Raw genomic sequence first — 25,267 nt, 5'->3', positions numbered from 1 at the left:
GACAGGATTTCTCTCTTAGGTTGCATTATGGCTCTCATGGTGGTGATAAAGGAGACAAAACACAAGCATACAAAAATAAAGCTTCCTATAGGACAATCTTCGTCTGTTTACATTTTATTGTCCTTAGAAGACTCTTTCTGCAACTCAATAAAGCCAGCCCTCTTCACTGTGGTTTAAATCCTAAGTGCTCAGAGAGCTAACCACAGACAGCCTCAGAAGATACATCAACCAGAAAAAGAGCTGCTTCTTGAGGAAAAAAGTGCAGGAATCTAGGCAAGGATCTCATTCCTATGTTCTGAGCAAACCCAAAACAACTCTTCTGGTTTGATGCGCCACGTTTCAGGCACAGCTAGTCCCGAGCACACCGCCCTGGTTACCTGTCTCTTTGAAAATCTTCTCGTCCGGAGGGACAACCGAGCAGAGGCTGTTGAGAACCAAGGTGCCCAATTTCAGAGCATTCTTCTCCGAGCTCTTGTAGTAATCCAAAGAATTGTGGGTTAGCACAAACCACCGCTTTTTCAGTTTCAGGGAAGACATCTTGGGGCTATTCTGGACTTCTTTGTGCAACCACCCTGGAGAGAAAGACGAAAAGTGTGAACTGCAAAGGAGGCAAAGAAACACCCAACACCAGGTATCAATTTGCACAATGCTTATTATACATGGCTCGTATTCCTACTGATTTGCTAGACATGACCATGACAATCATTTCCTATTTAATATTTTTAGCAACTTCGAGGGTCCACATTACTTGGAAAAGCTGCTCAAAAGGGAAATGCTGCAGGTATCTACGCAAATGAGAACAGGATTCCATGAACAAAGAAAAGCATCCGTGGCAGTCACCTCTCACGATGAATTCCTGGCCCTCCACCCTGGTGTCCCCCTTGGATCTCTGCAGCAGCGTTATCCAGTGGTGCATTTCCTCCGGCGTGTCAGCGTTACAATGCAGCACCCGGTTGGCCGTGATGATCACAAATGAATTGGGCCTGAGCGACAGGGCGAGAAGGAAGCAAAGCCTCTTAGCTCTACTGTCAGCATCACCTCTGTTTGAACCAAGCCGGATGCATTTGTCCGGGAGTATGGGTCATGGGGATAAAAACGGCAGTGCTATTTGTATTTCACAGTAAGGGAAACCTTGCTCATTTCTGCAGGATTTTATGCATCATTAACCTTTAAACTTGGAGCGACACATTCTGAAGGGGAAACATTTCTTCACGCAAAACTTTCCAGATGAAACTCGGTTCCGGGAAGGCTAAATAAGGTGACCGGGGAGGAAAATTCTGTTTGGATGCCGTTCCAAAGTCAATTTCTTTCTGCCTCTGGGTACTGCCTTGGATAATATTTCTGTGGGTCGGTAATGAAATGTCAGACACCGGTAATAGAAGATGATCAGTAAACAGCTGTAAGTGGAATATCTTATACACTTGATTATGCCCGGTACAAAAAGCCACCTGGGCCCATGTTTTCAACACAGTCTAACAAGGGTCCATTTCCCATAACACAATCATGGAAATTTACTTTTCCCCTCATCGTCTTCTTGTGTCTGGTAATGCCCTCAGTTTCTCACAGGCCCTTACTCATACTAATTCTTCTACCTAACCACTTAAACAAGTGACTGTGAACCATTTCTTGCAAGATTTCGAATGTTCATTGTAGTTAAGTGTTCCAAGGAAAAGGAAGATTAACCAGACTGCAATAGACAGGGAAAGACAGGTAGGGGGTCCTTAGAAATAAAAGCAAGATGTTACTATCGTTGGGAAGCGAGAAAAGGTGGGCACTTGAGGAAGAGGGAAAGCCTGGGCAGGGATGGGAAGTTTGAAGCATGGGTCATCACATGCCCAGCGGGCTGGAGAGTAGGGACTTAGGAGACAACAGCCAGAGATGAGGTAGGAACCTGACCGGCTGTCAGAACAAACATCTGGGCTTTGATTACTGATGTAACACACACGTGTTCCAGGTTCCTGAGCTGCAGGGGGTTGCTGTCCCTTTGAATACATTCCTAGTCATTTGCTAAAGCAGTTACTAAAAGCAGGAGCCAATTTGATTCTTACTCAGAATTCACAAGCAGCAAAGAAAAACAGAGATGAAAAGACAAAGGTCAGTCACTGGGTACAAGAAGTCCGAAGATCATCTTGGAAGAAGATGTGCCTTCAAAAAACAAAACCCAGGGCCGGCCTGGTGGCTCAGGCGGTTAGAGCTTCGTGCTCCTAACTCCGAAGGCTGCCTGTTCGATTCCCACATGGGCCAGTGGGCTCTCAACCACAAGGTTGCCGGTTCGATTCCTCGACTCCCGCAAGGGATGGTGGGCAGCGCCCCCTGCAACTAAAATTGAACACGGCACCTTGAGCTGAGCTGCCGCTGAGCTCCCGATGGCTCAGTTGGTTGGAGCATGTCCTCTAAACCACAAGGTTGCCGGTTTGACTCCCACAGGGGATGGTGGGCTGGGCCCCCTGCAACTAGCAACGGCAACTGGACCTGGAGCTGAGTTGCGCCCTCCACAACTAAGACTGAAAGGACAACAACTTGACTTGGAAAAAAATTCTGGAAGTACACCCTGTTCCCCAATAAAGTCCTGTTCCCCTTTCCCAATAAAATCTTTAAAAAACAAACAAACGAAAAAACAAAACCCAGAGAATTCTATCTTAAGGGCACAGATAAGGTAGACATGCCAAGGAAAACGTCTGCAGTTTAATTTATGAATACTCTACATATAAATTGCCATCAAATTCTTTTTTGAATTCATTATTAAGTTTAGAAAGGGGTACTACACCCTTGCTGGAATACCATTTTCCGAAACAGTATTCTCCTGTATGAATCCTGCGTTTGTCCACTTCCAAATGAAGAAGGTCTTCTGTGTGTTTGTTAATTGTCTAAATTAGGTTTCCACTGTCTCCTCCAGCACTCCAAAAAGAAAGACTTCCCAATGATGTAAAACTGGGTACCAAGAACGAAGACTGGGGAGAGCTAGGGTTGACCGGCTGGGAACACGCAGCCTAGATAGAACCATTTCACAGCCCAGTGAAGAGGAAAGGGGCCCAGACGCAGAGGGAGCTGTGAGCACGTGCAGGTAACTAACTGCTTTTGTTAACCGTCACATCTGAGCTCACCTGTCAGGGCTGTCGGAGGCGCACACAGAATCAATCAGCCCCACATCCAAAGTGCCCTGGAATGGAGCAAAAAGTAGAGCGAGTGAGAGAACCATCGATGCCGTGCACATTCTCTTACTGTTCCCAGATCGCGACCCTCTAAAGAAGCAAACAAAAAGGTTCCTTTCTGTGTTCGTTGCAAAATAATATTCTAAGAAAGGTTCCCCTTTGTGTTGAGAGTAGACAGCCTACACACAGGGCAACGGCTACTGTTCAGTCATTTAAAAAAATTGTACATTAATCTTTCTTTTTCTTAAAATACCTTCAGTGAAGAGTGTTTTCAAACTTCTTTCAATAATACAAATGTTCTGATTTACACCAAGATCTGTCATTAAATTTTCTACTTATTCTGCCAAGAAACTTTGTTGGACGTTAAGTTCTGACGAGGAAATAAACTTTATTTCTAAACTTTAAACTTTATCTGTGCATGTGTCTGGGATTGAGAAAAGACAGAAATAACACAATAATACAATTTAGAATTCACTCAGTCCTTTGAAGAGACGTGTAGGGCGCTCCCACGATTTCATAAAAATGGGATTTTGTTTTTGTTCTTTTAAGGGTTTGAGGTGGGAAAATGGGAATGTGTTACTCTTTATAATCTTCTATAACTGATTCCATTTTACTGCACGACTTTTAACTGAAATAGTCCTGTTTTTCTCTTTATTATACTTTTACTTAAAGAAAAAAAGAACTGTCTAGAAATCCCCAGCTGCCTGGCCTCCCAGGACGACGCCCCCCTCCATGCTCACATACCACAGCATTTTGCGGGTTTGCCTGCTCATCGTGCATCTCCCGGATCTCCTGGTCTGTGGATGCGTGGACCTGACTCAGCACGCTGAACCACTGGCTGTGGGAAGGAGAAAGCAACTTTCAACAAATGACGAACCTCTGGATGTGCAAAACAGTGGGTCCCTTCTCACATAGAAAATGACACTTTCTCTGAGCAACTTGGCTTTTTAACTTGCCTACCTCTTAGGGTTAAAGGTGGGTTTCCTACTACTGGGGAGCCAAGTTACAATAAACAGCCAAAGTACCTTTACCTACCATCTGTTGCAATTTGAGGTCACTGGGAAGACCTTGACCTCCAGGTATCACTACAGACATCTAACAATGAAAATGAGTTCCTTGAGAAATTGACAGCGAAAATGAAATCCTCAGTTCTACCTACATGAAGGATCCTTATATCAAAGGTATTATTCCCAGCCTAGGGAACGTTCAAGTGCCTTTTCCGTTTTGATTCCAAGGTAAGAAGGCCAATGATGTAAGAATACCACCTCAGAATGGCCACTTGATGTCTGTTTTCCCTACTCATCCCCGATTGGATTTCTACTAAAGTGAATAAAACCACAGGCAAGCTGGAAATAGAAAACAGCTGCTTGAAGTAGGAAAGTGGAAAAGTACTTTGTCAAGAGAACTCTTCTAACTTCATTTTGAAAGAGTTTTCTCACTTCTGTCAGACTCAGGTAACAAAGGAAAACATGTCAACCCCAGAAAAGTCAAGTGGAACAAACGTCATGATGTAGCTAGAAACTTTAGTAGGAACGACTGTGAACATCCGTCTGTCCGTCCAGCCAGCCAACATTTATTAGCAGCTACACAATGTGAGAGGTACCAAAGGTGAGAGAGACACTAGGACATGCTTCCCCTGTAGACGGCTAATAAGACACATACACACACTCCTACTAAGTAAGGCAGAGGAGAAAGTACTTGGCAGGTACACAATGAGACATTTAAATGAAAAAGCAATGCCTATTGATACAAGTTAAGTCACGTAAGTTATTTATAGCAAAGCACTAAAATCTATCTCCTGCGATTCCTGCCAAAAATGTGACCAAGAGTTTTAAATACGCAACATATAGCCTCTTGAGGGGAGACCAGTGGGATCTTCTAACATGAACTAGCTTCACCAGTTCTGGTTAACCCAAAGGCAAGACTTCAATCGTTGCTTAGTTTGGGCTAGTTTGGAGCTTCCCATAAAACAATGAAAAATGTATCCATTCAAGATGTAGGCCCCAGGCGATCACACACACAGAGAAATGAAATTTGCTGTACAGGTGACACCCTTAAATTTACATTTGTTTCCTCCTGAATTAAGAATAACTTGGAATCTGAAAAGGAAATTTTAAAAACGTATTCCACTGGTCAGGGGAAAAAGTCCTTGCCTAAAATATTCCAAATGCTATATTTAGCAGGTTCATTATGGCACAAAACAGGCAGGACAGCAGCCAGATTCTGGCCTATAATTCAGCTGAAAAGCTGTGGGCATTCCCTGGACCACAAAAAACCCACACGTGGTCCCTAGGAGTCCCAGACAGAATGATGGGGCTGTAATTCCAGGTTTGCTTGTTTTTCCAGTTTGTGTCCTAATTTATGGATTTAAGCAGGGTTTTAAGTTGTTCCAATGGGAAGAATTATTTTCTCTGCCCTTAATGCTGCTACCATAGTGCTGTGTCGACTCAGAAATACTCAAAGGACAGGGGTAACGAAAGGCCCTGAGAACGCACTCGAACATTCTAATGATTTCTGAGGTGAAAAGTAAAAACATAAGCTGAAGGATGTCACCCTAATCAATGGGAAGAGTCTCTCTGGCATTGTTCTGAGTGGCCGACAGGCACCCCCACCATCACCCAACAGAGGCACGGAAGCAGCAGGAACCATTTTAGAACATGGCCAAACACAGTAAGTTCTCTAAGTGGTAACTCTCTCTTCTATCCCTATTACACTCTTCAATATCAAGGCCTGAAACACCCACCAACAGTCAGAGCACTCACTGGTTTCAACTGCCCGTGGCCAACGCTCCTGCCTTTTCACTCCATCATTCAACAAACACAAGCTGTCCCCTTTTAAAGCTCAGAAACTTCCGGAAGGGGGCCTTCAGTTATGTGCCGTTGCAGTTTACACGTGCTGCTGGTGATAATAAAATCCTGAGCAGGGATGACAAGGGATCTGCCAGGTGGCATTTGAAGCTGGAAAACCTCTACTGTAGGTGTAGGTGGACACATCTGCCCGGGGAAAGAGTCACCAGCGGACAAGAGTATATCAACCTCTTATCACTCACAGTCCTTCAGCCATTCTAACAGAAAACCCAACTAGGAAACCAATTACAATCTTCTCCGAGCCAGGGGAGTGGACAGTGGTCTGGGTGACTCCGAGGCCATGCAGGAGAGGGGACGCAGTTATGAGAAAGGTGACAGCACAGTGCCTCACCTGGCATCTTCTGGGGACTCGGCGATCAGGTGGAAGGTCCTATCGGCCATAATGATGTCGATCCCGTTCTCTTTGCTGGTGTTATCTATGATCTCTCTGCAAAGGAACAACAGCGCCAAATGCAAATCAGGATCACAGAATTAACAACAGGTGGGAAAAGCAGCTTCACCAAACTGATGCTTGAGTTGGAAACCGTAACTGAAAAATATCAGATACGTAATTCAGCCTTTTTTTTTTTTAAACAAATGATGAAGATCATTGTGTCCTCTAGGGGGAGCCAGGCTTCTCTCTGCTCCAGAGAGAGGGCTGCTGGCAGGGCCAGGGTTCCCTCGACTTCACCAAGGAGGGGCCCTTCTCTTCTCACACCAGCCCACCCCAGGACCCAGGAGGCGTAGGGCGGCAGTCCTCATCCAGCCTGCATGTTCTCGTGGCTCCTCTCACTGCTCTTCAATGGAAGGATCCCCACAAAGGGACTAATCTGGTGCGAGTTCTTCCCTAGTTCATCACAGCTTCCCATCATGCTTTACGGCCTCGGCTGACACCTGTGATGTACATTATTTCCATGGGGGGTTTGGGGTAAAGAGCAGGATTTGGGCCTGTCTTTGGATCTCAATACCATCTTGCTCATACCCCAGCACTCTTTAAACAACCCCAGAGGTTTCAAATCAGTGGGCCAGGTTAACAACATCCGGGTATGACAAACAGATCTTAAGATCGACCCAGAGGTCGTACTATATTTGATAAAGAAGGGTCTTGGGGATAAAGCCAGCCTGTTCTGACAACTGACATGGTACAACTGTTTGCAGTAAAACATTCACTTCACATCTACAAACCTGAGCAGTCTAACTGGTTAGGAAAAATAAGTATCATATAAGCTTATAGCCGGAATCACTGAGATGAGATAAAATATCAAACAAAAAAACCAAGAAGATGAGAATTCATCGAGTGTTCTGTGATGCCTTGTCTGAGTGGCTGGAGGAAGGTGAGCAATCGGGATGGATCAGGTAAGCGTATGGCAAGGGCGTCTCTGGAGCAGGACGATAATCCCCAGGCCAAACTGGCCAGACCAGGTCATGCTGGACCAGCCACTTCACCTCCTGCAAACTCAGCAGCCTTGCGTGTACAATGGGGGGTGAGACTATGACGTGTGGCTGTGGTTCTGGGTCCTGGGGAACATTCAGAAAACACTGGCGGGGGCGGGGAATCTCTATGGGTGGGGTCCAGGGAGTTCCTTTGTAAAAAGCTTCCCTGGAGATGAGGGCGTCTGGAAACTACAGGATAAATGAGGCGGCATCTTCACTAACAAATAGCAAGGGAAAGAAAAGGTAAAAGGGACATTAAAAGAGACCTGAGAGATGGCCAACTGATTTAAATTATAAACCTTATTTTACCAGTTTTCTAACTACCAGGGGTGCCCCCAAAAATGTGTACACATGACTTGTATTCATCTTTTGTTATCGGTATATATTGAGTATTACAATTTCAATAGTTTTTTTCCTTTCTTAAAATGTGTATACATTTTTTTTGCACCCTCTGTATATGTGGTTGCTGAAGTTTGAAGGGGAGTCTGACAACAGGTTAAGCCAAAATAAGTTTTATGCTTAGTATCTAGTTACCCAGCTGTCCCTAACTCCAACAATTTTCTGGAAACCTTACCTCATTTTTAACAAAAATAACAGGCCCTCAAATGGTTTGGTCCTAAAAGAGGGTAGCACAAAAAGGGGTCATTTTGGGTTCAAAGACTAGTTCTGTTCCTCTCATTGATGGGAACGAAAATGGCTATATACCCAACACAGGTAGAGCACAAATTATTCATTTCAAATGATTCACACCTCATGGGTGAAGGGTAATCAGAAAGTACCAAAAAAAAAAAAAAATGGTCAAAGGTGGTCAAGAGGTACAAAAATTATTATAAAATAAGTAAGTCACAGGGATGTAGTATACAGCATAGTGACTAAAGTTAATTATACTGCATTGCATATTTGAAAGTTGCTAAGAGAGTAGGTAGATCTTAAAAGTTCTCATCAAAAGAAAAAAATTTGTAACTGTGTGATGATCATTTTGCAATATATACAATTACCAAATCTTTATGTGGTATACCTGAAATTAATATAATGTAACATGCCAATTATGTTTCAATTAAAGACAAGCAGAAAAACCAAACACCTCGGGTCTGGCTGTTTGCTCCCAATATAGCATTCTGTGGAAGAATTGAAAGCGATATGCTGACAGATAGAGATGATAAAAAGATTCTCCACTAATCACCCAACACTCACACCATGATTTCTGCACACAACCCTCCGCATTCCCTAGTCGCATATCCAATTGGCATCTTACAAACAAGAGCCAACTGTTTGAACAGAACCATAGAAGGTGAACTGCTCAGAGATGAGGTTGTTTCCCCAGTTTCCTAATACAGTAGTACCTCGGTTTTCTAACATAATCCGTTCCGGAAGACTGTTCGAGTTCTGAAACATTCAAAAACCGAGGCACGGTTTCCACATAGGAAGTAATGCAAAATGAATTAATCCGTTCCAGACCTTTAAACCCAACCCCTAAAACTGCAAATCTAGCATGAATTTTACTATCTAATGATACCATAGATCCATAAAATTTACGGCGTCTGTAAACCGAAATGTTCATCAACGGAGACATTCAAAAACCGAGGTACCACTGTGATTCAGTCCTCAGAAGTGAAGGACTGGGACTCACTCAGCACCCACCAGTCTCCTGCTTCAAAGACCTCGCAGCAGCTAGCTTTGCAGGCTTCAATATAAACCATCAGGCCGCCCAGAGCACTGGCGCCCTGGGCCACATCCAGGGTTCACCCACGTACTTTGCTGTCCGGACTTCCACGGTGCCCTTGAGCTTCTCCTCGCTATCGTTCTCGAAGTACATCAGCTTGGACTGACGGAGGACGAACCAGCGCTTCTTCCAGTTTCTCCTGGACAGCGTGGAGGAGCCGCCGCCTTTCTTGTGAAGCCAGCCTTGCTTCAGAGCCTCCTGCTTGGAGCGGAACCACAGGAAGGTTTCGTCCTTGAGGACACACCAGCGGCGTTTCCAGGAGTTCATCAGGCCACCTGTTCCAAGATTGGGCAGGCAGGGGTTTAAGAAAAGTCAATCAAACTAGATGACAACATCAGTAGAGGATCTGAAGGTTCAGCCTATCCTTACCTTTGCCCCCAGTGACCCCGCCCTCAGACACCCCTCAGTGAAGGATGATGGCACTGCTGGCGTGTGTGTGTGTGTGTGTGTGTGTGTGTGTGTGTGTGTGTGTGTGTGTGTGTGTGTGTGTGTGTCGGGGGAGGCGAGAAGGGGGATGCTGGACGGGCATTACACTAGCGTGGCTGGATTATACGACAATTCGGTCCCTTATATCCAGAGCAGCATCTGCTCACTTAGCTGAGAAATCTTGGTGAGGAATTAACAGAAAGGACAAGTAATGAACGGACACTAACCTCACGGTGAGTCAAGGGCCATCTCTGTATGTGTATTTTCAAACACCCCAGAGGAAACTACTTTAAAACAGTGTCAAAGTTTACACATTCCTTCTTTGGTCAATGTGGGAAACATGACTTACCAGCAATTCTGCAGTTTAACAATAAACTAACTTACACAGGAAAATAAAATAGGACTTTCTTTGCATCTTTTCAAAGAAAAGCCTCATCTGAAAATGGTTTATATGTATAAGGTAAACGATTTAGAATACGAAACAAAGTAAGACTCTGAACTGAATGGTGATTAAACCTAACAAAAATGAGACGTTAATTGTAATTCATTTTAGTGGGAAACTTTTTTTTTCAGTTGAGAGAAATTAAACAAGGAGATAAGGATACTCAAATGTTATCTTTTATAAGATAAAAAATATTTCTAATAGTCTTCTAGCAGGATAATTTTATTCTAGATTCCTTAAGGACAATCAAGAGTGACATCTAACCACCATCATTTAAAAATCTGTTTTAATGTATCCACTAAAGAACAAAATCTACTCCAATAATTTATTATAAAATGTCCACAAGTTATTTTTTTGATCAGCCAGTAATAAAAATAAGGGACATTTAAACAAGGATATTGAAAGTAAGTATAAAGACAATACTTTTTTTTACCGATTAGAAATAAATTTTAAAAGACCTTCTCAGGTTAACTTCTTCAGTGACTACAGATCTGAACGTCACCACGGAACAAGTAAAGCAATGACTACACTGACTTGTTTGTGGTGTGCAAAGTGCTCTTGCTTCTCTGAACTATACAAACTGGTCGCCCTTTCTTGTGTCTAAAGCACTGCCTGCTCATCTAGCCGAGAAGTCTGTCATCACACCAAGCTCCAGAGCTGGTTTTCTAACAAGCAGCAAACACGTCAAGGACTAGCAGAAATTTTTTTTCCTTTTTGATTTGTGACTTTAATCTGGGTTTCCCAAACAAGCCCAGAGGAAACGGTAATACAAAACTATGCTCTCGTATCGTCTTTAAACAATAAAGGTTATTCCCAGTTGTTTCTGAGACATAGAATATACCACAGCCGTCACCACCCGTTCGTTCACTCTGGTGCTCTTATGTGATTAATAGGACTCGCTCCCAGCCCTCCCTCTCCAATACTGGGTGCTCTCTCGATATTTCATCATTTAGAGAATTTGATTAATGCTATTAATTTCCTAACTACAAACAACTTTAGTGGGCTATGAGGCTGGTGAAAACACATTTATGCTCATAAAATATAATCTGGAGGTTGGATTTTCTTCATCATTCATTGGTTTCTCTGAAATTCTTTTCACAACTTTAAGACTTTATTAAAGATTACATGATGCATTTATACAATAACTCTTTTTAAGAGATGAGCTTGCCAAAAATTCATTTGCTTACCTGCTTGAGCTTTTAAGACTTCAATCTTGAAATTTAATGCTTTGAATATATCTTTACTAATCTTCTGCAAAGTATGTATTTTCTTAAGGTATTATTCCTAATCTTACTTGTTTCAATCAGATAACTATGTAATAAATCAATGCCATAGATTATTAAAAAGAGCGAGAGTATAAGGAAGTTAAAACTCCTACAAAAAATTGATGCTTAGTTTCGCACGACCCCTCACTGATTCAGAAGTCAATGTTGATCAAGAACATGAATAAATGAGCATGCGGTACAAAGTCCTAAGTAAGTACTTTCCAAAAGAAGTATGCGCCAAGGTCCCCAAAGATGAATGCCCAATACAGTACATTCAAAGTTTAACAGCAAGCAAGACGTACAGCTGTGATTCTCACCATTACAGGAGGCGTCGTAAGCTGTCTAAGCAAGGTGTGGCCCTCGCTCAGATCTTTACCTTCCCCCACGCACACAACGTCCTAGGTTCTCTAACACTCCCACGGGAGGGGAAAGTACAGGTGACCATTATAATAGACTGCACCGATGCCAGGAGCAGGACCTGTGTTGTATGCATGTGTGTGTGTGTGAGAAAGAGAGAGAGAAAGACAGAGAGAAGAAAAGTGAACATGAGAGAGGAAAAAGATGTAGGGGGGGTGGAAGGCAACAGAGAGCAGAGAGGGCCTGTAAAATGGTGACACTGGTTGTAAACTCTTTGTGCTAACACTGCACCAACTGGGTCAAGGCAATGTTCTTGCAGGTATGACCGTGTCACCTATGTCATACCACCATGGCACCCTCCATGCATCTAGAAAACCTAACACCGTTAGGGTAATGTTCCCAAGCCCCTCAATCGGCCTCAGTGAAAATGAAATCTCAGTTTTCTATTGCTCTACCCCCAACCCAGGGGACAGGGCAGTCGCAGGTCCTACCTTTCATGTACAGAAAACTGTGGAAGTAAGGCAGGGTGACACAGCTGTACACAGAGTCCCGACGGAAGCAAAGTTCATCGTCCGTGTCAAACCTCGAGTCAAAGTCCTCTTCACTGTCTTCAAACTGGACAAGGAGGAGACAGCCAATGGTGAGCAAGAAAATCAGAGAACAGGCAAGGAACACGCATCGATTGACACTGACAAAATAAAAACTGACAAAGAAGCCACATGCCCATTCATTACAATGGAGTGGTCGCAAAACATTCAGAATTACAAAGCACCAGCTTTTAAAGGGAAATGGTGCATTGTGCAGATACACAAAAGCGCCAGACATACTCGAACCCAAAGGATGTCTATTCTAAAAACAAGGCTGCTGCTTCAAGGTGCACTTTTGCTCAAACTGTGCAAGTTAATTCCCTTTAAATTACTAAGCTGAAAATATCTACAAATCTTAGAAAGCCAAGGGAGCATTTAACGCAGGGCCAACAGGGAAAAATAAATGTAAACAACAGATAAATCCAGAAGCTGGCAAAAGGGGGTGAAGCCCTTCCAACCCAGACAAGACAACATCCTGCGGTGTGGACTCTGAAGCCACCGTAAGGAAAGTTCTCCAAAACGCCCTTGGCAGGTCTGTCTAGTTCCAGGTCGGGCGGGGTCTCATTTCCCCAGGGGCTGCAAAGCCAGAACGGACAGAGCCCCAGTCTCCACTGAAAGCGCCCGTTTTCTTAGGCTTCGGGCAAAAGGGCAGTGCTGGGCGTTGTGTTTCACCTGCAACGGACACACTGAAGTTCCACTTCTTGAATGCGATTGCTTTTGGGAAGAGCCCGACTTTGGAATCTCCACGTGGGGTGTGCAGGAGCCGTCACCCGAGGGATGGCACCCCAGGGGGGCGGCCCGCAAGCAGCAACGCCCACGTGGCGTGGGCGCGCCTGGCCCCGCGGGGAGGGTACTCACCGAGGACTGCGCCCCTTCGGAGCTGAACCGGTAGGCCCCCGAGCTGTTGTAGGTGCCCACGGAGCAGCGGTAGTCTGGGGACCACTGGCTGCTGTAGGAGTTGGAGAAGGTCACGCTGCTGCCCGAGGTGACGGCGCCATCCTCGTAATCGTCGCGGCCGTAGTCGTAGTCGCCCTCGGGCGAGGGCGGGCCCCCCGCGTGGTGGGGCACGCAGTAGGGGGGGTCCCCGCCGGAGGAGGAGCCCTGCTCGGAGGGGGCCAGGAGCACCGTGCTGTCGGCGCTGGGGCTGGTGGGCACCACGGTGTCGTTCATGTAGGGGTCCTCCTCCGAGGACTCGTCACTCGTGCGGATGCCACTCGTGCGCTGGTCCGAGTGGCCGTGCTCGCTGGGGTTGGGCGAGTCCTTGAAGGCGTCGTCGTCCGCCTCGAAGCCCTCGTCCACCTCCTCCTCCGGGTAGGGCTGGCTGAAGTTGAAGCTGGGCCTGTCCGCGCCCCCCGGGCCCTCGCCGCCCACCAGCGAGCGCTCGAGGTCGCGCACGCACGCGTCGATCTCCGCGAAGTTGAGCGACTCCAGGAACTCGTGCGCCGCGCGGCACGCCTCGGCCTCCAGCCTCTGCAGCTCCTCGTCCCGCAGCTGCTGCAGCTTCTGCAGGGAAGCCTCGGTCAGCGACAGCTCCTGCCGCTCCTTCATGCGCTGCAGGTCCCCGATTTCCTTCTCCAGGCGGAGGATCTCCTCCACCTGTTTGTTTTCCTTCTGCGTCTCCAGCTCGCGGCTCAGCGCGGCTTCCCTCCGCCTCTTCTGCAAGGCGACCAGTTCCTGCTGCTTCCGTGCGGCTTCCTCCTGGACGAAGAGGAAGCAAGACATGAGAAGCTGTCACTGCCCACCAAGGGCGGGCACGGACATCGCTCCTCCTTGGCAGGGAAAAACCGCGCCATGGGGTTGGTGGGGGCTCAGTCGTGGCTCCCCCAGACTCCCATGTTGCAGCCTTAACTAACAACCCTCAGTACCTCAGAATGTGTCTGCATTTGGAGTCCTTAAAGCGGTGATTAAGTTACAGTGAGGCTGTGAGGGGGGCCCTACGCCAATCTGACTGGTCCTTCTAAGAAGAGCAGACTGGGACACATATACATACACCAGACATGTGTGTGCGCAGATACAAGGCCACGTGGGGACACAGCAAGGAGGTGGCCACCTGCAGGCCAAGGAGGGGGGCTGCAGGAGAAACCAAACCAACCGACGACGTGATCATGGACTCCTAGCCTCCAGAATTGTGAGAGTATCAGTTTTTGTTCTTTTATCCACCCAGGCTGTGTTAACTTGTTATGGCAGCCCGAGCCAACTCATACAGTCATTATGTCGCTATAGATTAATTAGGTTGTCACGGTTCACTCTAAAATCTTAACACACTCCTTGTTCACCCAATTTTAATGGGTTAGAAAGAAAATGCATCATAAATATCTCCTCTCATGTTCTTCTTCCTACATCTTTCTACTTTATTTTAATTTTGCCTCCTGAGTCAAAGTGTTTGAAGTGGGAAGGAAACGGACAAACGAGATGTCACAGTGACAGCATTTTTTCACCTGTTGGGCGCGGAGCTCAGCTTCTCTTCGTGCCCTCTCTCTTTCTCTAAAAACGGTAAAGAAAAAAGACCGTGAAAATAAATGCCATGGAAAAAAAAAATCCTAGAACCACTTTTCAGTGAGAACTAACTTTAAAAAAAAAAAAAAAAAGCTTTGCTAAAGACAACTTTAAAGCATGAAGGATGGGGTCTTTCTCTTGGGAATATACCTACTTTGTGCACGAAATAAAAATACACACAGAACTGGGTCTTCGGTGCTGCCAAGGAATTTTATATTTGAGCCACCAGTAGGCTCAGCAGCAACCCCTGGGAATTCTTGCTGTAAGGATGGACACTTAGCATAAAACTCAAAAAGTGTCCTTCTGTTTCATTCGTGAGAGAGGTGCTGTACCTTTCCTCTTCCTCCCGTCTCCTCTTCTCTTCTTCTTCCCGTCTCCTCTTTTCTTCCTCCTCCCGTTTTTCCACCAGCAGCTGTCTGTACACTTTCCGAGCAATCTGACCTCTGAGTTGCTTCTGGAAAACTATGGCTGCTTTTTTCATGTGCAGAAATCTCCTCCTCAGAAGGAATGCTCTGTAATTCTTCTGTATTATCACCACACAATAAAGGACCTTCCTGTATTGCTTTCTGAAAATGAAAACAAAAACACAGCACAACAAAGTAACTGTGGAGGTAATGAGGCTTCCAGCTCTTCAAATGGGTTTATGTTAATGCTGCAAGACAAAAGAACAGGAATTAGCTTTGGAAGACTCTCTTTATAAAGAGGGGAGCGAAAGGAGGCCCCTTTGGGCAACAAAACAGAAGAAAAACAAAAGAATAACAAACAAAACTAAAGCAAGAACCCTATCATATCTTAGCTAAACAAATACCTAACCCCTAATGCTAACTTGGAAATGTTTTGGCAGGAAGCTGGGTTGTAAACAGGACCAAAAGAGATTTGATATATTTTCCTATTCTTATGGGGGTGGGGTCGGGGGGGATCTGGTTACAGCAGGACAGCTTTGTACTGCAGAAAATTTAACGGTGTGGGGTTTCATGTGGCATGCTGGTCCGCGGAGATGGGCAGAACCCAAATGCACATGAAGAGAAGCTACCTCATTCGGCAAACACTGGAGAGTGGGGCCTCTGTGGACCCAATGACATAACCCCAATGTCAACAGACAAAATACCAACGTCAACAGCCCAGGCTGCCTCTGGCTTCAGTACGGGATGAAGATGAACTAGGTACACAATTTAAATATCTCAGCACAGTCCCCTAATACTACTGTTCTAATTGAGATGTCAGGCGCCCCCTTTCCTTCTTTCTGCCCAGGCAAGCTAACGAGGCATCTGGCATCGCTAATTAGAGCACTGACCTGGGACTCCCCTTAGCCTCGTCCCTAACCCTCCATCCAGGTCTATTCTAAGAAAAAGCCACCATGGGGCTGCCCCAGCTGATGGTTCACACTAGGGAAGGCCTCCTCACAGAGCTCAACGGCTTTTCTCCTCCTATGATCCTTACCGTGCCAAGTAACCTAAGATGTGGGCCCTGATCACCATGGCTGCCCGTGTAACTTCCTCCTCCCGCCGCTTCTCCAGTTTCTGCTCCAAGGATTCTCGAAGGAAGACCTGCCCAGGAAGGAATGACATGTCAAAACCAAAGAAAATGGCTGGTAGAAGGAAGGCATCTCTGAGTCAGAGGTTTCTTTGGGGATAAGGCATTTTTCTCTCTCCTTTGCTCAAAACACACAGCCGTGCCATGCTTCTCAAACTCCCTGTGGGGGAAGGGCTGTTGAATTTACTTTTTTTTTTCATTGCAGTATAAATAACATATAACATTGTATTAGTTTCAGTTGTACACAATGATTTGATATTTGTATTGTCAAGAAGGGAAAATGTGCCCATACCCTTCTTAGTTCTTTTGGCTGGTCTAACAATAAAATTGATACAAGACAGATTAACAGGAGGAAAAGAAAACAAATTTAATTACAAACATATGGAGGTCTCACCAAAATGGGGCCCCTGAAGTGACCAAAGCAGGCTGCTTATATACTGCTGTTAGACACAGTTAACAAGTATTTGTGAAGATTAGACAAAACAAAGGGGTTAGTGTTTGGAGCAGCAAACTAATGAAGTAACAAGGCTTGTGAGCGCAGCTTGTCAGCCTTGACTCCCCTGTCTCTCGCGATCAGACTGCTTTCTGTCCCCCAGTATAGGGAGGACACTTTCACATGGGAGATTCATTTCTTGCTTTCAGCGGGGGGAGGCGGGGGTCGGAGTGTCTCTTTTTGTACCAGCTATTTCTCAAGAAACTTTAATTCAAAATAATATGCTACTGTGGCATATTTTGGGGTGGTCTGCCCTGAGCCTCAGTATTTATTGCAAAATGATCACCACAATAAGTCTACTTAACATCTGTCACCATAGATGCAATTATTTTTCTTGTGATGGGAACTTTTTAAGATCTACTCTCTTAGCAGCTTTAAATATGCAATACAGTATTGTTAACTATAGTTGCCATGCTGTACATAACATCCCTGTGACTTATTTATACTAGAAGTTTGTACCTTTTGAATACTTTCACCTATTTCGCCCATCCCCTCACCCCCTGCCTCTGGCAACCACCAATCTGCTCTCTTTATCTATGAGTTTAGGATTTTCCCCACTTTGGTTTATATTTCACGTAAGAAACCACTCAGTATTTGTCCTTCTCTTATTTCACTTAGCATAATGCCCTCAAGGTCCATCCACATTGTCATAAATGGCAAGATTTCATTCTTTCTTATGGCTGAACAATATTCCAGTGTGTGCGAGTGTGTGTGTGTGTATTACAATTTCTTTATCCATACATACATCCATCGATGGACAGAGGTCGTTTCCCTATCTTGACTATCATCGTAAATTATGCTGCAGTGAACACGCGAGTACAGCTGTCTTTTTGAGTTAGTGGTTTCTTCTTTTTTTTTCTTTTTTCAGATAAGTAGCCAGAAGTACAACTGTTGGATCATATAGTAGTTCTACTTTTCATTTGTTTGAGGAACCTCCATTGTTTTCCATAGCGGCTGCACCAATATACCTTCCCACCAGCAGTGCACAAGCTTTCCCTTTTCTCCACATCCTTGCCAACATGTTATTTCTTGTCTTTTTGGTAACAGCCATTCTGACTGGTGTGAGGTGGTTACCTTACTGTTTTCTTTTTTTGCATTTCCCTGATACGTAGTGACACTCAGCATCTTTTCATGTTCTGTGTTCTTTGGAAAACCGTCTATTCAGATCTTCTGCCTATTTTTAATTGGATTGTATTTTTGCTATTGAGTTGTATGAGTCCTTGAGATTAACTTTGGATATTAACCCTTTATAAGATATGTTATTTGTAAATATTTTCTCCCATTCAGTAGGTTGCCTTTTCATTTTGTTAGTTTCCTTTGCGGCACAGAAGCTTTCTAGTTTGATGTAGTTCTATGTAGTTCTAGTTGGTTAATTTTGCTTTTATTGCCTATCATTTTTTAAAAAAAACTTGCCAGCTGTCGTAGATTAAGATATCTAATAGAAATATATTACTAGCAGGGAAAAAAAAAAAGGTTTATAAAATGAAAGTCCTGTTTTGGGGTTATCATTCGATTCAATGGGTATAAAAGGATTGTGGTATTGCTATCACAGTTCATGAATACATATTTCATCACAGGCCAGGACAAATGGTTCACGGACTAGCCCCAGTCCTAAAGTGTAAGTAACAAGAGACAGAGATACTCACCACATTAAAAAAAAAAGAATGAAGGGAGAAAGAAAGGGAGGGGAGGGAAAGAAACTTTAAAAATGTTACTTTGTTATGACATAAAAACACTCTAAGTTTATTAAGTGATTATGATCAAGTGATTATGAAGCACCTTGGCTTCAAAAATTTTCATGCACATAAAATAACTGACAGTAAGAATGTAATTCTGGAAACTGAGTTTGAAATACGACTTGAATCACTTAAGCGGTATTTCAGTTCAGCCATCACAAGAATACTGCAATTGGGACTAAATAGATTATAGCTATTTGCTGGCCTGTTTCTGGGAATAGGCTCCTTAATCCCATGCTTGTCAAATAAGATAAGGGTGTCTGCCAAGTGGCACTTCATATCAGAATTCCTAATTTATGAAAAAATCTTGTTGAAAAAATAATTCTGACCCTCCCTCAATCAAGCTAGTTTTCAATTATGCAATTTAAGATTTAATACACGCATTAAGAAGCTTTGAATTATTCCCTAGAAATACCAGTGCCAAATATTTTTATGCTTTTCTATTAACGGTCAGCACGAGGCCGTTTTGGTTGGGGGGAGGCCTAAATGACACCCTCTGTCACCCACGATGTTTTAATTTATGCTCCCATGAGTTGCTCTGGCCTATAAAGATGCAGTATGTTCTCTTGATGGCACATTTTCCTAGACTCTGTCCTCTTGACATTTGGGCAAAAAAAGCAAATAAAAAATCCTACCACATCTGATTCACAGCCTTACCTATTCCCGCTCTCGGTGCCCAGGCATTTGTAAAACTGTACCACAAATAATTCTCCTAAAAGTTTTTCATACAATCCTCTTCCTCTAATTGCAATTAACATGCTCTGTTGATGCATGAAGACACTGTCTTCAGCACACACACAAAAAGAAAAAAATGTAATGTAAAAGACAGAAACTAAGTAGAAACCTTGTTTGTCTGATAAAGAGTTTGCAGAAATATGAATCTGGTTATCAAAACCATGGATTAGAAGCAGTTTTCATCAAGACTGGACTTTAAAGAAGCATTCAAACTTTTCTTTGAGATTTTTTTTTTGGTACTAAGGATCTTACTCTAATGCCTTTGCTCTGGTGAGTGTTTAAAAAAAAAGTAATGAAATCAAATCTTGGCAAAGCCTGGTGGTGACATGAAACAGTGTCAATTCTAAGGAGCGATACAACTATTAGAGGAATACAAGAGAGATCTTTATGAACCAACAGCATTTTACACCTTCTCTGAAGACTATAGAACGTTTTGGTTGGAATTAGAATCAGAGAAATACCTGCTTTAGTTTTCCGCCCATTAAAGAGATAGCTCTCTGCTCTGCCTATTAAATTTACTTCCACATCTTTATGCAGATTCTCCTGCACTAACCTGAAGGGCTGAAGTGAAATGCTTTCAGAGACTGGAAATGCTTTTCGAGACCCGACTCAGCTTCATTAAGGACATCTACTCTGAATTTATGCAATGACACACGGACAAGTGATGCCAGTTCTCCCAGTCCAGTGATGAGCCATTGTTACGTCCCCACGTTCCCAGGACATGGGCCAAGATTAAGTCAGCATGACGCAGCTGCTGTGAACAGAGGTGCTGTCTTTGGCTTAGGAAAGAGCGGTGCCCTTCAGGGGCTGCTCTGAACTTGACTCAACATGAGCTATTAATATGAACTAACAGGTCCAATTTCATGTGCCTTTTTTCCATCCTTAGATAGCTCAAGAGCCTATGGATTATTCTAGGAAGATGTCTTTATAAAAAATACCTCTGGCAGGCTTTATTTCCATAGAACAGAGGGTAAAGGTCTGGCAACGTAATCCAGGTGATAGAAAAATGAAACGTGCCAGAGTCAGAAGGCAGAAGGAAAAATCAAACCCAGGAAAAGAGAGGATGGAGCAGCTGCTCGTCTCAGTCACCCTGAAGTCCTCAGTGGGGAAATGGACCAGAATCTCCTGCACGGGCTGTTCCGTGGAGGCTTGGACAGGTCTCCTACCTTCTCCAGAAGTGCTTCCTCAGCAGACAGGAATTCTTGCCTTCCAAGGACTAAATATTATTTAAGCCAGCTAATTCAGACCTGGTGCCATGTTTAATTTGCTGGAAGGTCCAGATGTTCATCAGAGGTTCAAGCCTTAAATGCAAAGACCTTCTGGCAGCAATACGGACTAAAACACACACTAGTGGATCATTAAGTCGAACGTCGGTCGGTTAAGGTCAGAGTTATTTAGCAGACATAATTCAAATACTCTAATGTTTACATTTACTTCCCAGTGTTTCTGTGAACTGATAAGCTCCCACCCTACTTCTACTTCCAACTGTTTACCAATTACAGTTTAACTCTGCCTCAAAGATTTCCTCTTCTTGACTATATCCCTGACCATTTCAATCCATGGTGAGCGCTCTCCTGGGGAAACTGTGTCCTTATTCCTTAGAGAGACGATACTGTACAATATATCAGTTGTACGTGGACGTCTTATCTCCCAGCGACACACTAAACTGAGGACAATGCTCATGTCTTCACATCTCTGTAGCCTCTGTGCTACGCCCGGTACCAGCCCGGCATGGGCCTGGTTTCCATAATGTAAGTGAAGTGGGACTGGCTCCTCAGAGCTCAGAAGAGACTGCTAATGGCTGGGTAAATCCAAACAACCTTGGATGCGCCTCTGCTGTATAAAACAGTGAGACAGGAGGAGCTTACTGGTTTAGAGAGAACGCAATATCTGGTTTAAAAAAAAAAAAAATCAGAGCAGACTACATTATACTGCCAAAAGCTATACCTGAGCCATCTTCTTTAGAAGGTCTTCCTTGAGTGACCCAACCTGTGATATCCTGTGCCACTGAGTGAGTTCCTACTCTGTGCAGTGAGTAGAACAGTGAACTCTCCATTCTCCACTGGGAGAACGAGAGAAGTCAACAAGCAATGACAGCATGTTAAGTGTTACAAGGGGGCCCCAAACAAGATGATGTGAGATGAAAGAGGAGGAAATTTAACCAGTTTTGGGGTGAGCTTTTGGGATGGGGTACACTGAAGAATGTCCAAAAGGATTCCTGTCAAAGTACACATCTAAGTTGAGACTTGAAGGATGAGTTAGCTGAATAAGAAGGGGGAAGTAGAGAGACCCAAAATCCTGTGAGGACATACCGTAAGGTGACCCCCAATGAGTTATGCCCATTTAATCTGACCAGTGTGGGTGGAACCTGTGGCTTCCTTCTGGCCCACAGAATATGGCAAAAGGGATGAGATGTTACGTCTGTGAATACATTATGTTATATAAGGCTCCACCTTATATAACTGGAGCAAAAGATTCTCCTGCTGGCCATGAAGAAGTGAGCTGCCATGTTGAGGGAGGGTTAGGAAGCGGGTCCTATGGTATGGAACTGGGGTGAGGGGCGGGGGGGGGCAGGTGGTGGGGCTCTAGGAGCTGAGAGCTGTCTCATGGGACACCTAGCAAGCAAACAGGAACCTCAGTTCACAACTGCAAGAACTGGATGCTGGTGCCACACGAGCTTTGGAAAAGGACCCCGAGGTCCAGAAGGGAAGGCAGCCCCGGCCACAACTCTGACTGTAGCCTTGAGAGAGCCAGGGAGGGGACCCCTGACCCACAGATACTGTGAGATATTAGCGTGCGTTATTAAAGCTGCTGAGTTTGTGGTAGTTTGTTGCATGGAAGTAGATAATACAACCACTCTACTCTATCAGAGGTCTGTACCTTCAACTCCGGGTCAGTTTAAATTCCTCAAGAGCAGAAGAGTATGCCCATTACACATGCTCCCTTGCTGAGTGGCCCTGAGGTGATGCCTAAATACTTGTCACTGACCTCACACCGGTCAGTGTTACACACTGAATGTTGTGTCCCCACCAAAACCTTACGCTGAAGCCCTAACCCCCAAAGTGATGGTATTTGGAGGCAGGACCTTTAGGAATTAGGTTAAGACGAGGTCTTGAGGGTGGGGCCCCAAGGCAGGATTAGTGCCTTTATAAGAAAAGGAAGAGCGACCAGAGCTCACGCCCTGCCCCCCACCATGTGAGGCCATAGCAAGAAGGCAGCCATCTTCTTGGACACAGGAGGCTGCCTGGCACTCCCGGGCACCACACTGTTCATCGGCAAACATGTGTTGACTGCCTGAATGAATACGCACACAGAAACCCTTAGGATCCAATGTTTCAATGTGTCCCCCAATGAAAATAGAGTCCCTGAAAAGTCAAGGACTCCAAGTAAAACATGAACTGTTTGGAGGACAGATAATTACAGTGGGCGTGATCCCATGAGTATCTTTCCAGTGTTAAAAAACCCTGGTCAGCAGGACCACAGCGAACATGGCTCACATCTCGGCCCCATATTGTACCTTTGTCTTCCCCAGCTGCCACTCGTTGTGGGAGGCGTCGTACAGCTGCAGAAGGGCCGAGCACTTCCCCTTGAGGTCCTCCGGCAGGGCCACGTTTCTCATCAGCACGTTATACCTGCAACAGAATGGCGCCCGCGTCACCTTCCGCTGTAACTCCCTTTTCCCGATCCCTTTGCACTGAAAGAGGATGGGGTCCCTTCTGTCTTGCCTTTTGTAAAAGTCCTGAAAGGGTCTTCGCACCGCATACCCAGCTTTGCGGATCCGCACCGTCTCCAGCATTCCCGAGTAGCGCAGCTGGTTCAGCACAACCGCCTGGTCAAAATGGTCTGGCATCTGCAAGGCGCCGAAAGGAGAGACGTTAACAAGGCCACCCCACCACCACTCTGCACACACGCACACGTGCACGTACTAAACCTACACACACAAAAAAACCTATACAATAAAAAAATGAGCCCACCCCATGTATCCACCACCTGGCTTCAACAAGCATCACCCCGTCAACCTTGCCCATCTATAACACCACCTTATTTGTAAATTATATCAGTATCATTTTTAAAAATATAACCGCCACACCATTATCCTTTCGCAAAAGATACCAATAATGCCTTGATATTAATATTCATGGTCAAATTTTTGATTGTTTTACAAATCCCATAAATGTACCATCAAAGAATCTAAAATATCACAAAAATATCACTTTCTTTTTAACCTTCAATTCCAAGGCAAGTAAAGACAGTTTGGGGCTAAAGAATCCAGTGACCCAGGGAAGGCCAGGGGAGGGGATTGGAAGGGCAGAGAAAGAGCTAGCAAGTGGAGGAAAAGAGACAAAAAGAATTTTCCCTTTCTCCATTTCTAGTGAAATACCCCATTTATGGAGAGCTCCAAACCATGATCACCAAATAAATTAATCCCAGCACATGCAAATTAAGGACCAAGGAATTCAAACCAAGACTTAACATTCTGAAATGTATTATCCACTCAGTTGCCAAACAAACTGCCATTGCCGATAGGACAATAAGTCTTTCAGAGCAGAGCCCAAAAGTAGGCCATTTCCACTCACGGCTCTTTGGGCAGTGATTTGTTTTTTTAATTCAATACCCACTCCTTTGTATTTATTTTTATTTTGTTATTCTACACAACTGTGTATAAAGTGGCTGAAAAAATAGTGCCATAGGATACATGTAAGTACATTGTTAAAAAGTACCAAAAATGGAGAGTAGCTTCTATTTGCGAGCCATAAAAATGCAATCGGTCACTAACACAAAATTAGGCTGAAATCCATGTTATTCTGCATGCTTTCCAAACTAGCAAAAAGTAAATTTAAGGAATGCTCTGCATATCTCCTTTACAGCTTTTGATGGACTGGCTGCCATCATCTTCAGGAAGCTGACTTACATATAATTTCTTCTACAAACACTGGTTAAATTGTCCTTACTCAGCAGTATTCTACCTGAGTATAGCCAATAAATTAGGGTAAATATTCCAAGAATTGTGGCTCCCAGGTTTTCAGTCTTGATCATTTTATATATCCTTAGAAAAGTAGGAAGAACATAAAAGTATAAAACCAAATTACCCTCGGTTACTCTGCTACCTTAATATTTGGAATAACAAATGGACAGGAACAACTGTTCTTAAGGTAGTTGGTTAAAATGCTTCTGTTATATGTATCTGGGAATATAATCTGACCAGCAGCAATCTACAAAGACTAATACAGAGCTAACATAAAACAAATACCGAATAACCAAAGCATCAGACTTAGTCAACTATGTTAAACTCATCATCAGAGAAACCCACTAATTTAATTTGCAATCATTTGATGCTGTAAAACTTTTTAAATAAAAAAGCTCTCTAAATCTCTCGCAAACTTTCACCATTCCTGACCCGTCCTGTTTTTCCTTGCTACTTGACTGCCAATCTCTATTTAGCAAAGTCCATACAATTCCATAGTTTGGCCCTAGTCACTAAAACATTCTAAAAAATAGTACTAAAGGGGCGCCCCACCCCAAAAGTTCAGCCGCACTTACCATCTTCCAGTCTCTCCGAGGAACATTCCACCTTCAGTTTGGCTCTGGGGCCAAAATTCATATGGAAAACAACTGCCACACTGACCTTTTCGCCACAGCTAAAGACACTGAACAATAATGAACACCATTCCTGTGCTTTAAAAAGTGCTCGGTCGCCATGACAACCCCTTCCATTCTCGGGCTAATTAGTGTGGTGTGGTTGTAGGATTTCATACAGCCCAGGGAGGGGACAGCGGAGGGGAGGGAGAGCCACCAGGAGTGGCCGCTCTTTCCAGGCACCCACTGCGATTGTGTTTCTGCCCCTTCACAGAAATTTAACCAGGGAAAGGGGGATCTATAGGCAGATTGTCGCCAGGGGCAACCCACGTTGCAATCATGCCGGGGGAAACCTGTATTTCCACTGGTGGTTGTCTCTGGAGTTTCTACTTCCTTTTCTGGGGAACTTAGTGTTCAAAGATGACACAGCTGGAGGCTGGACAAGTCACAAACTTAAAGGCACGC

At 44.4% G+C, this 25,267-nt stretch overlaps 1 protein-coding gene across 4 annotated transcripts in view; it reads right to left on the bottom strand.

Annotated features, from left to right (window-relative positions):
- Window positions 1–25,267, bottom strand: part of LOC308499968 (unconventional myosin-X) — an 86,615-nt gene that overhangs the window by 12,948 nt on the left and 48,400 nt on the right. For 3 of the 4 annotated variants that reach the window (XM_081053987.1, XM_081053989.1, XM_081053990.1), the window contains 13 exons: window positions 22,951–23,075; window positions 22,743–22,857; window positions 16,169–16,275; window positions 15,061–15,294; window positions 14,671–14,716; window positions 13,091–13,930; window positions 12,137–12,260; window positions 9,187–9,430; window positions 6,351–6,446; window positions 3,897–3,990; window positions 3,105–3,160; window positions 841–983; window positions 378–572 (listed from right to left, as the gene is read on the bottom strand). In XM_081053987.1, coding sequence (XP_080910113.1) covers window positions 378–572; window positions 841–983; window positions 3,105–3,160; window positions 3,897–3,990; window positions 6,351–6,446; window positions 9,187–9,430; window positions 12,137–12,260; window positions 13,091–13,930; window positions 14,671–14,716; window positions 15,061–15,294; window positions 16,169–16,275; window positions 22,743–22,857; window positions 22,951–23,075 — 2,419 coding nt within the window. Of the gene's footprint in view, window positions 1–377; window positions 573–840; window positions 984–3,104; window positions 3,161–3,896; window positions 3,991–6,350; window positions 6,447–9,186; window positions 9,431–12,136; window positions 12,261–13,090; window positions 13,931–14,670; window positions 14,717–15,060; window positions 15,295–16,168; window positions 16,276–22,742; window positions 22,858–22,950; window positions 23,076–24,766; window positions 24,901–25,267 lie in introns of those variants that run through there. The other variant, XM_081053988.1, reaches the window with a different exon arrangement.

This window comes from Rhinolophus hipposideros (genome assembly GCF_964194185.1).
Source record: "Rhinolophus hipposideros genome assembly, chromosome: 7".
NCBI classification, from domain to species: Eukaryota; Metazoa; Chordata; class Mammalia; order Chiroptera; family Rhinolophidae; genus Rhinolophus; species Rhinolophus hipposideros.
This window is presented reverse-complemented; position numbering and strand designations above follow the sequence as displayed.